Source organism: Bos indicus x Bos taurus, chromosome 15 (assembly GCF_003369695.1).
Source record: "Bos indicus x Bos taurus breed Angus x Brahman F1 hybrid chromosome 15, Bos_hybrid_MaternalHap_v2.0, whole genome shotgun sequence".
Taxonomy (NCBI): domain Eukaryota; kingdom Metazoa; phylum Chordata; class Mammalia; order Artiodactyla; family Bovidae; genus Bos; species Bos indicus x Bos taurus.
In genome coordinates this window covers 4,928,527-4,944,543 of record NC_040090.1, presented here as the reverse complement: position 1 = coordinate 4,944,543, position 16,017 = coordinate 4,928,527, and the positions used below count along the sequence as shown (strand labels likewise).

The window sequence follows — 16,017 nt, the reverse complement described above, 5'->3', positions numbered from 1 at the left end:
ACAGGGGCTGGCACTGAGTGAGGAGGCAAGAAAAATAACCGACTGAAGGGAAGAGAGGAGCTGAGAGATGGCAGAGCTGAAGATCGTCAGTGATAGTAACAGGGAAAGCTGCGGTGTCACTCAGGCCTGACGCTGATGCACAGGTTCTTTCTCCTTGCTGGATTCAGTTCTATCGATGAATACCCTCTTGAAAAATCGATGCAACGATGTCTGAGTAGTAGCTCTTTTATTCTTGTCATAGATGACAGGCTAGCAATGGATTGCATTCTGAACGGCTGCTGCAGCTTTCATGCACCATTCTACATTTGGGTCCTGTGCCTCAAAAAACTGCAGTGTCTCCTCAAATAAATAAAATCCCTTTACCATTTCCTGAGTCTCTTCTGAGCAGGGCCAGCTACATCACTGCTGCTTTTATGCTTGCTTCCCCCCAACCTGCACTTGAAATAAAGATCCTGCACTACTGCACTCCACATAGCAATGTACAGTAAAATACACAGAAGCACAACCAATTGTAGAGGACAGACAACACACGCAGACATGTAAACTGACATGCAATTGAACATGTGAACTCACATTTGCATCTTTGAAAGCTCACAACTTGGGGGTTCGTATTAGGGGACTTACATGTATATATATAAAGTGTGTGTGTGTTAGTCACTCAGTTGTGTCCAAATCTTTGTGACCCCATGGACTCTAGCTCACCAGGGTCCTCTGTCCATGGGATTCTCCAGGCAAGAATGCTGGAGTGGGTTGCCATCCCCTTCTCCATTTTATATATGTAATATCTCACTTACTCTATGTAAATATATGCATATGTTTATATATAACATTTTGTAAAATATACATTTTATATATTTAAATGCATATATATATTTGCAAAATGTAGCAAGCTTTATTGAGTCCAAGGAACTATTAGATATGTGCACTGAAGATCTCATTAAGCACCTAAAACAAGCCTGTAAAGTAGTTATTGGCTGCTGAAATCTTATGACTGCCACACAAGGTATCATTGCATACCAAAATTTAAATTTCCAGTTGAGCTCCATGTTTTCTAAGAATAATACATAATCAATCACAGTATGTAAGTTTCTAAGTATATGAATTGAGTCCCAGTGATAGATAAGGGAAGAGGATGGTTTATCTCTAGAGAAATTTCTTTAAAAAGCAATCCAGATACATTTGGTTTTTTAGAGTGCAACCAATTCCAGTGAATGTGCACTTGGAATTTTTGATTAGTGTTTGTTAGTTCTATTGTTTTTAAATTAAAATCATGTATAAATTCTCAATTAACTTGAAGTCATTTTATATTTGTTTTCCATCTGTTACTCTCTCATTATGGGAGTCTAGGTCAGGGCTGGTTATCATGCCTTTGGACTTGAATTTCCTCTAACTTTTCTTATCATTTTTCAGTAGAGAAGTCAAGGGTCTGAGTTGACAGAAATGGCTGGGAACAATTTCACGGAGGTGACGTTCTTCATTCTCTCTGGATTTGCAAATCACCCTGAACTACACGTCAGCCTCTTCATGATGTTCCTCTTTATTTATCTCATCACTGTTTTAGGGAACCTTGGACTAATTCTGATAATCAGAATTGACTCTCAGCTCCACACACCTATGTACTTTTTCCTTAGCAATTTAGCATTCATTGATATATTTTATTCTTCTACTGTAACACCCAAGGCACTGGTAAATCTCCAGTCAATTCAGAAAACCATCTCCTTCGTTGCTTGCTTTGTTCAAATGTACTTTTTTGTGGGTTTAGTGTGTAGTGAGTGTTTTCTTCTGGGGTCCATGGCCTATGACCGCTATGTAGCTATCTGCAATCCCTTACTGTATCCCGTGGTCATGTCACAGAAGGTGTGCAGGTGGTTGGGAGTCATGCCTTATATGATTGGCTTCACCAATTCTCTGGTCTCCATCTGTGTGATCAGCAGGTTGGCATTCTGTGAGGCCAGCATCAATCACTTTTTCTGCGACACCACAGCTCTTCTGGCTCTGTCTTGTGTGGATGCATTCAGCACAGAAATGGTGATCTTTGTTTTAGCTGGCTTCACCCTGCTTAGCTCTCTCTTCATCATCACAGTCACCTACATTGCCATCATCTCAGCCATCCTGCAGATCCGGTCTGCAGCAGGCAGAGAGAAAGCCTTTTCCACCTGTGTGTCCCACATCGTGGGGGTGACTGTCTTCTATGGGTCCCTGATTTTCACGTATTTGCAGCCTGATAACACATCTTCCTTGACCCAGGCACAGGTGGCATCTGTATTCTATACCATTGTCATTCCCATGCTGAATCCACTTATCTATAGTTTGAGGAACAAAGATGTAAAAAATGCTCTCCTGAAAGCATTTCAAAAACTGTTTCCATGACAAATCCGTGCATACTGCAACTAAAGCAAACCTGGAGTGCTTCAGGCATTCAATGGCTCAAAAATTTGGGAGCTAGTAGAGTAACCCCCAAAAGAATAAAACAAAGTAAATGATAACAGAGTCATGAAACGCAGGAGCTGATTTATCATTTTATTTGTTGATATGGATACTGGATCACCATGGAAGGTGTTCATTTCAGTACTAAAATTATTCAGACATAGACATGCACAGATATGTAAAGCATCTGGATAGTGGCTAAACCCTACCTATGATTATGCCATCACACTGCAAAATGTTGAACTACTATTAAATTGATTTTTTATACGTTTTGACATGGTGTTTTCTCCACTGTCAACAAATTGAGAGTAGAAAATTGGTAGATTAAGAAATGGTGACTCAAATACTATTAACAAGAAATGATTGCTGATTAGCTGAGAGGAAGTGAAAGCATGCTGCTGCTGCTGCTAAGTTGCTTCAGCCATAGAGACGTAATAAAAGCGATTATAAATCTGTGGCCGGGAGGGAGTGGTGAGGGTTAGAGTTATTAATTTTCATGAGGTGTAAACACAAGTGATAAGAGGACATTGGGTGATACAGAGAGATCTCTTGGTAATGCACATTCATTTTGCCGGGAGGGTTAAAACCCTTACCATTTATCTATGAAACCTCATTTTATGAAGTAGAGAATATTTCAAAAACCACAGAGTTCCATTTCTTAACAAATACAACGTGCCTCTCTAAGTTCAAAGACTGAATAAACTGTGTGTGTGTGTAGATTAATAGAGCACTGGCTATAGCACAATTCCTGAGGCATTTTGGAGGCATCTATAGAGGTGGTGGCTCAGATGCTCAAGAGTCTGCCTGCAATGCAGGGGACCGGGTTTGATCCCTAGGTCGGGAAGATCCCCTGGAAAATGGAATGGCCATCCACTCCAGTATTCTTGTGGGAGAATTCCATGGACAGAGGAGCCTGGCAGGCTACAGTCTGTGGTATACCAGAGAATTGGACATGACTTAGCAACTGAGTACAGATGTACATTAGCACTCAAAAACTATTAGTTTTGTTGAAAATTCTATTTAAGAAATCATTTCAAAGACATCTGTCAGGGTCTGGGCATGGGTTGGAAACGAATTTCTAGACATGAGACAGAATGAGAGGGAAATAAAGTTTATTAGAGTGGGAGATGCTTTTTGAACAGCAGATCAGCTCAAGGGAGAACTGATGTTGAACAGGGATCCTTAGTCCACTTTTATTCCCAGGGTACAAGGAGTGGGATACGGGACTTGTGGGTCATTTGCTGATTGGATGAGGCAACTATACTGAGCAGGGGGCAGAGTAAGGCAAATGCTATGTCTATGGAGTAGGAGGGGGGACAGGTTATACTGTTCAGGAGGACCTGAAATCCATTAATAGTTACAACACAGGGGAGGGAAGGACGATAAGGGTCTGGTGTTTCTGTTCCTGCATTCCAGGACCCTTCTTGGTTTTATCTGCTCTTTTGTCCTTGGTTCACCACAATATCTTTTATTTATAAATATCTTTTCAAATCACGTTTTCCTTAGTGGTTAGGACATTGAAATGAATGTATACAGAATTCTACATTGCATAGGTGATTGTAAGTAACTGAATTCAACTGGTAGGTATTGTTGAGAAATGTTGCTATTTGGAGCAAAGAAAGCTTTATTCCAAGGCTAAGCAAGAAGGATGTGGTGTTCATTTTCAAAGGGCTTCCCAGGTGGCTAGTGGTAAAGGACTCGCCTGCCAATGCAGGAAACATAAGCGATGAGAATTCAATCTCTAGGTGAGGAAGCTCCCCTAAAGGAGGGAATGGCAACCCACTGCAGCATTCTTGTCTGGAGAATCCGATGGACAGAGGAGCCGGCAGACTACATTTCGTTGCATTGCACAGAGTCGGACATGACTGAAGTGAGTTAGCACACATGCACATATGTTCAAAGGACCCAAACTCCCAGGTGATTTTCAAGGAAAAGTTTTATAGGCAAAATTCGCAAGAGTTCTACAGGATACGTGACCTTCCTCTGATTGGTTGGTGGTGAGGTCACAAGGTAGTGTTCCAGAGATCTACCTTCTGGTACCAATCAGTCTGGGGTCCCCGTTCTTGTGCTCAGCCTGAAGTTACCATGCTCCACCTGGGTGGGGCCTTAGTTCCTATAGAAGATCGCAGTGACATGCACTGTTACGTGCCTCCCTTGTGGAAGAAGCAGGACACTGGCCCATTACTACACTATTGTTGCTTTCCATGTGTGCTAACTGACCTAGTTATTGTTTGAATATGTCCTTCGGAACTCAAGAAAGGTCAAGGAGGATGAAAACCTTCTTTCTACAAACAGGAAACTGGGGACTAGAAATGGCCTTTGTACCTGGGAAGGCCCCAAAACGTCCTTCTGGGTTTCAATCCCTCTTTGATAATTCTCAACTTTGTGGGGAACAGGTGTTGGACAAGGAAGGGAATAATTTTTGGATAAAGATGTTAATGATAAACTCAGCAGAGGAGCTCAATTTTATGAGGACTTCATATCAACATGACAAAATAAATGGTCATGGTCAAATAAATAAATATTCTGAAAGCATAATCCTAAACTTCAACAGAATGAGTTTCAACATTGGGATATTACTGAGCAAGAACTTGCTTCTGATAATTTTGCAATCACTATGGTTATTGACGTGACTTTAGACTGAAAATAACTGAGAGTTTCTCAGTTGGTTTAACTCCCAAAGTTGTCTGTTGTCAAATAAGTTTACACTGGCATTTTTATTTCTAAAGATTCCTGTTTTAGCAGCACTATCATTTGATGAATAGAATTGCCCTGTGTCAAATGTCTGCAGAAGGCAATGGCACCCCACTCCAGTACTCTTGCCTGGAAAATCCCATGGACAGAGGAGCCTGGTAGGCTGGAGTCCATGGGGTCGCTAAGAGTCAGGCACGACTGAGTGACTTCATTTTCACTTTTCGCTTTCATGCATTGGAGAAGGAAATGGCAACCCACTCCAGTGTTCTTGCCTGGAGAATCCCAGGGATGGGAAGCCTGGTGGGCTGCTGTCTATGGGATCACACGGAGTCAGACACAACTGAAGTGACTTAGCAGCAGCAGCAGCAGTATCAAATGTATAACACATAAAAATGTAGCTTCTTTATCAACACCAATAAATTATTACCTGTAATTCTGGATGTATAGGAAAACTTTCTTGTAAGATTCACTTTTAAATCTACATAAACATTGATTTCATTATCATGAATCAGCAGAAAATTTATAATAATATTGTAATATGATATTTAGTCTACCCCCTTTTAGAATCTTCTTCTTGGGCAAATAATCCTCAATGAAATATTTAATATTTGATGAACTTTTCTGGAGGGGCAGAAATTACTTTGTTGACAAAGGATTGTATAGTCAAAGCTATGGTTTTTCCAGTGGTCATGTATGAATGTGAGAGCTGGACCATAGAGAAGGCTGAAAACCAAATAACCGATGCTTTTGAACTAGGTGTTGAAGAAGACTCTTAAGAGTCCCTTGGACTGCAAGGAGATCAAACCAGTCAATCCTAAAGGAAATAATTCCTAAATATTCTTGGAAGGACTGATGCTGAAGCTGAAGCTCCAATAGTTTGGCCACCTAATGTGAAGAGCCTACTCATTAGAAAAGACCCTGATGCTGGGAAACATTGAAGGCAGGAGGAGAAGGGGATGACAGAGGATGAGATGGTTGGATGGCATCATCGACTCAGTGGACATGAGTTTGAGCAAACTCCAGATGATGGTGAAGGACAGGGAAGCCTGGAATGTTACAGCCCTTGGGGTCACAAAGAGTCGATACAACTCAGTGACTGAACTGAACTCTGGAGGAAAGTTGTTCAAGGGGTATCAGTCAATGCATAAGGCATTTAATTATGTGATTTATGAAAGGCTAGTATAAAACTGATCACACTATATTGTGAAATTTTAGTTATAAAATGCAGATGGATACTGACTATATAATATGATAAGTATGCAAATATAGAAGAATACAATTAAGCATTCAATGAACAAAAATAGCTCAGACATTCACCAAAATTTGAGTTTGATTATTTTCATATCATTTTTGAATTTTGTTATATATTCATTTTATTTTTGTACATGCTATATTTTAGTATGTGGTGGTGATCTTTAGAAATCATTTTTTACAACAAAACACACACATGCATAGAAGAACACAAGGGGATTTTTGGAGATGATGGTTAGGTTTAGAACCTTAAATGTGGTGATGGCATTTGGATATATGCAGATGTCTAAATTCATTAATAAGTATATAGTAAATGTGTATAAATCTTCCTGTATCAGTGATGCTTCAGTAAAGCTAAAAAAATCAGTTTTCATCACCCCTAGAAGAATTATCCTATTCATATTTGGAGATTTCATTTTGTATCTAATGGACATATTTACTCTTAGCATAGTGTCACACATATATATAAACATAAAATATAAATATAAAATTTTATTGTAAAAAATTTATCTTTCCATCCCTGATGGTTACAGTCATAGATTAATCCTTTCTCTAGAAATAATTACTCTACCACCACAGGAATAAATTTAGAATATCCCAAAGGAAAACTAAAGCATTGGGCTCTTCATTGTTTGGCTCCTAAGGTAAAATGCAACCAACTTTTCAAAGCTTAGCACAGCTGCATTTAGTCCTTGAATTCTTGTCCTTGGAGACAGGCAAGGCAATCTTTGATGGAAATTGGTCCATAGGGATGACCAGATGTTGCATAATCACCAAACCCCAGTATATGAAGTTCCCTTGAGTTACCAGGATGAGAGGCAAGGCATATTCTACTCTGCATTCTTGCACAGTTAGATCCCTGGTATTTTAGACACAACTTCCTGAAAAATTTTACATTTGAACAGCAGTTGAACAAAATTTCTACATTGATTTACTTTTCCCACAGAATAAAACAAAATAACTAAAATTTAATAAGAACATATCAAAAATATTATGTTATGGAAATTTTCAGCTGAAATGGGTCTTTATATTTTATTTGTGAGGGAAACTTTGTCATACTGCTAGTCAGATAATATTGGAAATAGTTGTTTTCCCACCAACTCTGGCTGCTGGTAAGTATTATTCTGAAAATCAGAAAGTTTTAGTTAGGTTCAAATAAAACAAGGACATTAGAGAAGCATACATGCAGATATCATCTAACCTTACCCTAGGTACTCCCAGGACTTGTGAAAGATAACATTGACATAATCAGGGACTGCAATGAATGTGTGTATTTTAGAAATATAATTTTTTTTTGTAGAAATTTGATTTTGAATATCAAGTTATTTTTTGGAAATTAATGCTAATATGTGGTCGATCATTTTAATACACCCTAATGAATTCCAAAGGTTGAATTTATATTGTATTAGTATTAAATAATATTGGAAAAAAAGAATTGTGCATGATGTGTTGAAACAATTCTTTCATCATTATTTTATATCTAGTATTTGTTTTTCAGGGTTGCTGAAATTAATTATGAATAGGAATTAGTATTATGGACATGCACTCTGTGATCAATCTATCCTCATAGAATTACTGAGACAACATGTACTAGCTCTGACTCTGGATAAATTATCTAAATTCTCTACGTACTTCTTTTCATCTAAAAAATGTGACTAATATTAATATCTATGGTATAATTTTCTCAGTGGAATTAAACGCTATAATAAAGTGAAACATTTAAAACACTACAAGGCTATTTCTAATTTTCCAATACAGTAGCTTTTAATACATTACATCTAAATGTCAATTTATACACATTTCTATATTTAGAAATCAAGTAAAAGATTTTTCTCTTTATACTTGAGACACCCCTCGATATTATCCTTTTTCAGAAAAAGCTAATATAAATATGCTATGTTGTTCATAGAAACATAAATATTTTTTGCAGTGATTCCTGCTAAGAATCAACTTTGATTTCTCAACAGTTTGGAGCATTTTAAAACTATGGGCAGAACAATATCACTCATGTGTCTGACTTCATCCTCATGGGACTGACAGATTCTGAAGAGATCCGGCTGGCCCTCTTCACCCTCTTTCTCCTGATGTACCTGATCACTGTGCTGGGCAATGCAGGAATGATGTTGATAATCTGCCTGGATCTCCAGCTTTACACACCCATGTATTTTTTCCTCATTCACCTGTCATTTCTTGACCTCAGTTTCTCAACCGCCGTCACCCCTAAAGCTTTAAACAACTTACTGACTTCCAACAGGTATATTTCATACTTGAACTGCTTCATCCAGATGAATTGTTTTGTCTTTGTGGGGGCCACTGAATGTGTTCTTCTCTCCTCCATGGCCTATGATCCCTACGTAGCCATCTGCAAGCCTCTGCATCACCCAGCTATTATGTCCACTAGATGCTGCTGTTCTCTTGTCTTTAGATCCTTCTTGATTGGCTTCATGGACACCTTTGTCAATGTGCTTTGCTTGAGCAAAGTGCATTTCTGTGACTCTAATGTAATCTATCACTTTTTCTGTGATGCACCCCCAGTTTTAGCCCTGTCCTGCACTGACACACATGATATTGAAATCACAATATCCATTTTTGCTGGCTCCACCCTAGTGGCGTCTCTTATCACAATATCAGTGTCCTACGTGTCCATCCTGTCCACCATCCTGAAAATCACTTCCACTTCAGGGAAGTGGAAAGCCTTCTCTACCTGTGCCCCCATCTCCTGTCAGTCACCATCTTCTATGGCACTACGATTTTTACTTACATAAAACCAAATAAGTCCTACTCTTTGGGAAAGGATCAAGTGGTTTCTGTTTTTTATAGTATTGTCATCCCCATGCTGAATCCACTTATATACAGTCTTCAAAATAAAGAAGTAAAAAATGCTCTCAGCAGAGTCTTACAGAAGAGAATGAGCTCCAAACAATTAAAGTAACACTGATCCTGAACTTTTAAGCTCCTCTGTTTGTCTGTGTATGTTTTTATTTTTGTCCCTATAGTCTATTTCCTTGCTCTTTCTCCAAAACACATAGAACTATTTATTTATTTATTCTATTCATCCATCCTTTGCTTGAATAAATACAATCTCAGGCCTTTCTAAGAATATGACTTTAGAAATCTACACTGTAATTAGAAACCATGAAACACATTTAAACCATGGTCACAATATGTATGTTTTTAAGGGCAACTGAATTTCAAAATGAGAAGTATAGTTGTCAGTTTTTAAAGTGTGCTGTACAAATCCCCATGCATAATCAAACTTTAGAGAATTTTATGACTGAAAAGAGTCCCATTTTGGAAAAAAATGATACCGGTTTCAGAAATCATTTCCTTTACTTGATGGAGAAGCAGGAGAGCAGAGTGATTATGAGTACTTGGTTGAGAACCATAAGTTCTAGGATTTAGATTCCAAACCTTCTACTCAATTACCTATAGAATGCTTTAAAAAAAAATCACTGAAACTAAGTTTCAAGTTCCTAAACTGCACAGATAAATAACAATTCCAGGTCCAAAGAGTTACTGTAAAGATTAAATCACTTAATTGATGTTAACTTTTTAAGGCTGGATCATGGAAAAAGCAAGCGAGTTCCAGAAAAACATCTATTTCTGCTTTATTGACTATGCCAAAGCCTCTGACTGTGTGGATCACAATAAACTGTGGAAAATTATGAAAGAGATGGGAATACCAGACCACCTGACCTGCCTCTTGAGAAACATGTATGCAGATCAGGAAGCAACAGTTAGAACTGGACATGGAACAACTGGTTCCAAATAGCAAAAGGGGTATGTTAAGGCTGTGTATTGTCATCCTGCTTATTTAACTTATATGAAGAGTACACCATGAGAAACGCTGGGCTGGAGGAAGCATGAGCTGGAATGTGGGGAGAAATATCAATAGCCTCAGATATGCAGATGACACCACCCTTATGGCAGAAAGTGAAGAAGAACTAAAGAACCTCTTGATGAAAGAGACAGAGTCTCTAGAGTGAAAAAGTTGGCTTAAAGCTCAACATTCAGGAAACTAAGATCATGGCATCTGGTCCCATCACTTCATGGGAAATAGATGGAGAAACAGTGGAAACAGTGACTGACTTTATTTTTCTTGGCTCCAAAATCACTGTAGATGGTGATTGCAGCCACGAAATTAAAAGAAGCTTACTCCTTGAAAGGAAAGTTATGACCAACCTAGATAGCATATTAAAAAGAAGAGACATTACTTTGTCAACAAAGGTCCATCTAGTCAAGGTTATGGTTTTTCCAGTGGTCATGTATAGATGTGAGAGTTGTACTATGAAGAAAGCTGAGCACTGAAGAATTGATGGTTTTGAACCGTGGTGTTGGAGAAGACTCTCGAGAGTCCCTTGAACTGCAAGGAGAGCCAACCAGTCCATCCTAAAGGCAGGACTGATGCCAAAGCCGAATCTGCAATACTTTGGCCACCTCATGCGAAGAGTTGACTCATTGAAAAAGACTCTGATGTTGGGAGGGATTGGGGGCAGGAGGAGAAGGGGATGACAGAGGATGAGATGGTTGGATGGGATCACCTACTTGATGGACATGAGTTTGGGTATACTCCAGGAGTTGGTGATGGACAAGGAGGCCTGGTGTGCTGTGATTCATGGGGTTGCAAAAAGTTGTACATGACTGAGCAACTGAACTGAATAAATATTGGCCATTATCATCAGAACACTCACCTCCCAGTATTTTGAATGCCCAATGCCTTTTTCTTAACAAATATTCATGTGTAGTTTTACGAATTAGCTTTGGTTGATTCAAAGGACAAACACACAAAAAAACTAAAGGAAAACCTAGCATTTCACAGTTTTGCTTTTAGAATGGAATGTGTTAATATTGGAGATATTTGAAAATTTTAAGGAAATAGAAATGCCTAAGAAGTTTTTCAGGGTTTTGTATGTGTTCTTCTAGATTGATAATTTTTTATTTATTTATTTTAATTTGAGGCTAATTACTTTACAATATTTTGGTGGTGTTTGCCCTAATGTGAAATGAATCAGCCATGGATGTACATGTGTCCCCAATCTAATCCCCCATCTAAACCCCCCTCCCACCCTGGTCCCTATCCCATCCTTCAGCGTTGTCCCAGTGCCCCGGCTTTGAGTGTCCTGTCTCATGCACAGAATTTGGACTGGTGCTCTGTTTCACATGTGGTAATATACATGTTTCAATGCTAGTCTCTCAAATCATCCCACTCTCACCTTCTCCCTCAGAGTCCAAAAGTCTGTTCTTTATATCTGTGTCTCTTTTGCTGTCTCGCATATAGGGTCATTGTTACTATCTTCCTAAATTCCATATATATGCATTAGTATACTGTATTGGTGCTTTTCTTTCTGACTTACTTCACTCTGTATAATAAGCTCATTAGAACTGAGGTAAAAAAATGCATAAAAAGTGCATTATTTTTAATAGCTGAGTAATATTTCATTTATATATGTGCCACAGCTTTCTTATCCAGTCATCTGCCAATGGACATCTAGGTTGCTTTCAAGTCCTAGCTATTGTAAACAGATGGATAGTTTTAAATGGATATACAGGGGTGTGTGTGTTTGTGTGTGTGTATTAGGTATATGAACAATATTCTTATCATTTCCTGTGTCCTTTTTTGAGGTTTTCTGTGTATACTTACAAGTTTAATCTTCGATTATTCCTTTATCATTGAAATCTAAAAGGACTGTGTTTGGTTAGAAGATCTAGATTCTCATTTTGCAGTGTTTTGGACATGAAATATTTGTAAATTTATTAAGTTAAAATTCTGCATGCAGTGTTATCACTTTTATGGCTCCTGGAATATATCAATTCTATTTTATTAATATTTATTTAGTTTTTTACTGATGTATAATTGTTTTGCAATGCTGTGTTAGTTTCTGCTGTACAACAAAGTGAATCAGTTATAAGTATACACATATTCCTTCACTCTTCGATTGGCGTCCCGTTCCCAACTGAAAATATTTAATAAGGCTATCTTTCTGTTACATGTCAATAAGCTTCAGTAAATGCATCTTTGATGAAATTCTGTGTATTTTAAAACATTACTGCCTTTCTGCTAATTTCTATAGGTTTAATATGACTATTAAAAATAAATTCTTAATCTAAATGCTTGGTTCATCTAATCATTTTTTTTTAACAGAGAAAAGTTATAAAGCTGCCAATTTGCAATGAATTCAGAAGCTCTGGTAACCTATAATCTTTAATCACTAGGATGCTAAAATTTCTTATATTTTAAAGCTTTTCTTGTACATAACCTTGAATTGCAATTTTAATTTTCTCTATTGAAAGCTTATTTTAGAAAGTGTTTTTTATTTTCCAGGTATTTCATATATCTTGTTTAAACTTTTGAAACTACATAGATCATTTTATTCAAACATCAGTGGTTATATAAAATTTGTTACTTGAAATTTAGATTGCTTTCTATGTAAAACAATCTTTGATTTTTGTAAATATTTTTAAATGTTAAAAATAAAATGCATAAGCATAAACTCTCTATTAGGAGATAATGTAAATTATTTGTATTAATTCAAAACTCTCAACAAATTCAAATGTTTTAAAAGTGTATTGTTTCACCTACATAATTTATTTTAATTATTTTCCATTTTTACAAATTCCACTTAAGATTATTATGACTTATTTTTGCTCTGATATCCATGTTTTCTAGACTCTATACTTAAAGCAATTGCTATTTATTTTTGCTTGCATTTGTTCAATAATATACTTTTTAACCCCTCTCTCATCTTTCAGAAGCATAATGCTTTTTCTTATATTTCTGGGTATTTTTCATTTTTCTAGTCTTTTGACAAGTTATGTTTATACCTTGTTTTCAAGATAAAGGTGATGCATTTATGCAGTGGAGTACAGAACTCATAAAAAAAGAGCTGGGTTTAATTTTTATTCACTATAATGTGCTTCCCTAAGATCAAAGAGTCAATAATTTTTTAATGTTTATGTGTGTGTGTCTATGCGTGTGTGGAGAGACATGAAGTACTTTAGCACAGCATAATTCCTAAGCCATTTTGGAGGTATATTTAGAGATTCTCACTTCTCCAAATCAGGCAGAAAAACTTCATTAAGTCCATAATATTAAAAATAAAACTGGGTTTTGCTTTTATTTTTCCTTGAAAAGAGACTTGAACATTAACCCAGTTTAATGTACTCTTCTCAGCATTGTTACAAAATGACCTCTGGAAAAGATGAAATCCCCGCTGCTGCCTTCACTGTGCATGAATCTTGAGAAGGAATGAAACAAGTTGAGCAGTCAAAACATTTATTGAAAGGAACCAAAGATTAATTTCATGAAGTTCTTTTAGGAGAAAATATATGTATTTAAAATATTTGTCTTTCTCTTCAACAAGATTGTAAGCTCTTTGAGAAAAATGTATTTAGTCATAGTTTTGCTCTCCACAGCATGGAACAAATGTGTCACATATGCAGTATATAAGTAAATGCTTTATTTGCTTTTTTGGCTTGTGGAAACATAGTGATGAATTCGTTAAGGTTAAGAATTCTATTTTATTCGTGTTTATATCTTTCCTGGTATTTAGACAATCCTGTGCATATCAGCACTCAAAAAACATTAGGGAAGTGAGAGGGGGGCTCAGGATTGGGAACACGTGTACACCCATGGCGGATTCATGCTGATGTATGGCAAAACCAATACAATATTGTAAAGTAAAAAAATAATAATAATAATAATAAAAGGGGGAAAAATAAATACACATGGTATCAAAAAAATAAATAAATAAAATAAGAAGAGACATTACTTTGCAAACAAAGGTCCATCTAGTCAAGGCTATGGTTTGTCCAGTGGTCATGTATGGATGTGAGAGTTGGACTGTGAAGAAGGCTGAGTGCCAAAGAATTGATGCTTTTGAATTATGGTGTTGGAAAAGACTCTTGAGAGTCCCTTGGACTGCAAGGAGATCCAACCAGTCCATTCTAAAGAAGATCAGTCCTGGGTGTTCTTTAGAAGTACTGATGCTAAAGCTGAAATCCAGTACTTTGGCCACCTCATGCAAAGAGTTGACTCATTGGAAAAGAGCCTGATGCTGGGAGGGATTGGAGGCAGGAGGAGAAAGGGACGACAGAGGATGAGATGGCTGGATGGCATCACCGACTCGATGGACGTGAGTTTGGGTGAACTCCAGGAGTTGGTGATGGACATGAAGGCCTGGAGCACTGCGATTTATGGGGTCGCAAAGAGCTGGACACTACTGAATGACTGAACTGAACTGAACTGAACTGATCTGAAGGCTGTCTTAGCAACTCATCACTCATTCCCTTTCTTAAACCTACATACATTTTTCATTCTAAGCACAATATCTGATTCAGATGATTGCTTTCATTATATTTCACCATCATCATGGAAAATTATTAAACTGATATTTCCTTTTTCCCCCCTCTATCAAAGCTTTTCATTTATGCACTGTAACTATAATGCTTAAATCTTTATAATTGTGTGAAAAATGTCAGCTGTTGAAATTCATTTATATTTACCTATATTTTCCTCGGTTCTAATTATGTGTATTATTTGCACTTGCACTGTGTATGTGTTCTGTAGATCATTTCAGGCCTTTATCTTTATTTAGTATTAATAAAATTATATATCAAATTGTTATTTTTTACGTTTTAATGTTTCCTAGTTAATCTCTCTCTAAGAGCAGAAACATACCACACTTTTCCAGATAATCATAAAATGTAGAAATATATTTTACTTGTCGAGTTATGATTAAATGTCCATATGTATACATATTTTGATATACACCTCAAACTTATCCTTCATGACCTCTCATCATTCTGTCTTTGAACTGCTCTATCTGTACCATCCCTCAAAACCTCTAGTTCATATGTTTCCATAGTGGGTTAAGCAGGTATTACTAGGTCTTAGGGAAAATACAGTAAATTCAACCTGAAAGGGAACAGAATTTTCAATGCCAATAGATGCTTTCTATGCTCAAGGATTATCTAGTTATTTAAAAATAAAATAGTAGACACAGAAGATGTTCTGGAAACTGAAGTTATCCTTTTGTAGGAGGCATTTACATTTAAAAGGGAAATGTCCATGTAGCTCAGATGGTAAAGAATCTGCCTGAAATGCAGGAGACCTGGGTTCAATCCCTGGGTGGGGAAGATCCCTTGGGGAAAGAAATGGCAACCCACTCCAGTATTCTTGCCTGGAGAATCCCCACGAACAGAGGAACTTGGTGGACTACAGTCCAATCCATGGAGTTGCAAAGAGTTGGGTACAACTGAGTGACTAACACTGCTACTATCCATTTGGAAGGATGTCTCCCTCTCTGTGGTCTTCCCTGCTGGCTCAGTGAGCAAAGAGTCTGCCTGTAATGCAGGAGACCTGGTTTGATCCCTAGGTTGGGAAGATCCCCTGGAGAAGGGAATGGCTACCCACTCCAGTATTCTTGCCTGCAGAACTCCAAGGACAGAGGAGCCTGGAGGGCTACAGTCCATGAGGCCACAAAGATTCACAAAGAGTCCGACATGACTGAGTGACTATCACTTTCACTTTGCTTCCCTTTCTATGCCAGGAGAAAGATGGCTAAATCTCTATCCAATGAAAAAGAATGAATTTGAGTCTGCATTAACAACTGCACTCTTGGTTACTATTCTTTCCTGACTCCCACC

At 37.5% G+C, this 16,017-nt stretch overlaps 1 protein-coding gene and 1 pseudogene across 1 annotated transcript; both read left to right on the top strand.

Annotated features, from left to right (window-relative positions):
• The first annotated feature begins 1,423 nt into the window (after positions 1 to 1,423).
• Positions 1,424 to 2,370, top strand: LOC113904678 (olfactory receptor 8I2). Its single transcript, XM_027561790.1, has one exon. It carries the CDS (start codon positions 1,441 to 1,443, stop codon positions 2,368 to 2,370), a length of 930 nt encoding a protein of 309 aa, XP_027417591.1. The 5' UTR covers positions 1,424 to 1,440.
• A 2,369-nt stretch (positions 2,371 to 4,739) lies between these two features.
• On the top strand, positions 4,740 to 9,304 carry LOC113906040 (annotated as a pseudogene).
• Positions 9,305 to 16,017: the final 6,713 nt, after the last annotated feature.

Coding starts and splice junctions, on each gene's coding strand:
- LOC113904678 (XM_027561790.1), top strand. CDS start 1,441: ATGGCTGGGAACAATTTCACGGAGGTGACGTTCTTCATTCTCTCTGGA.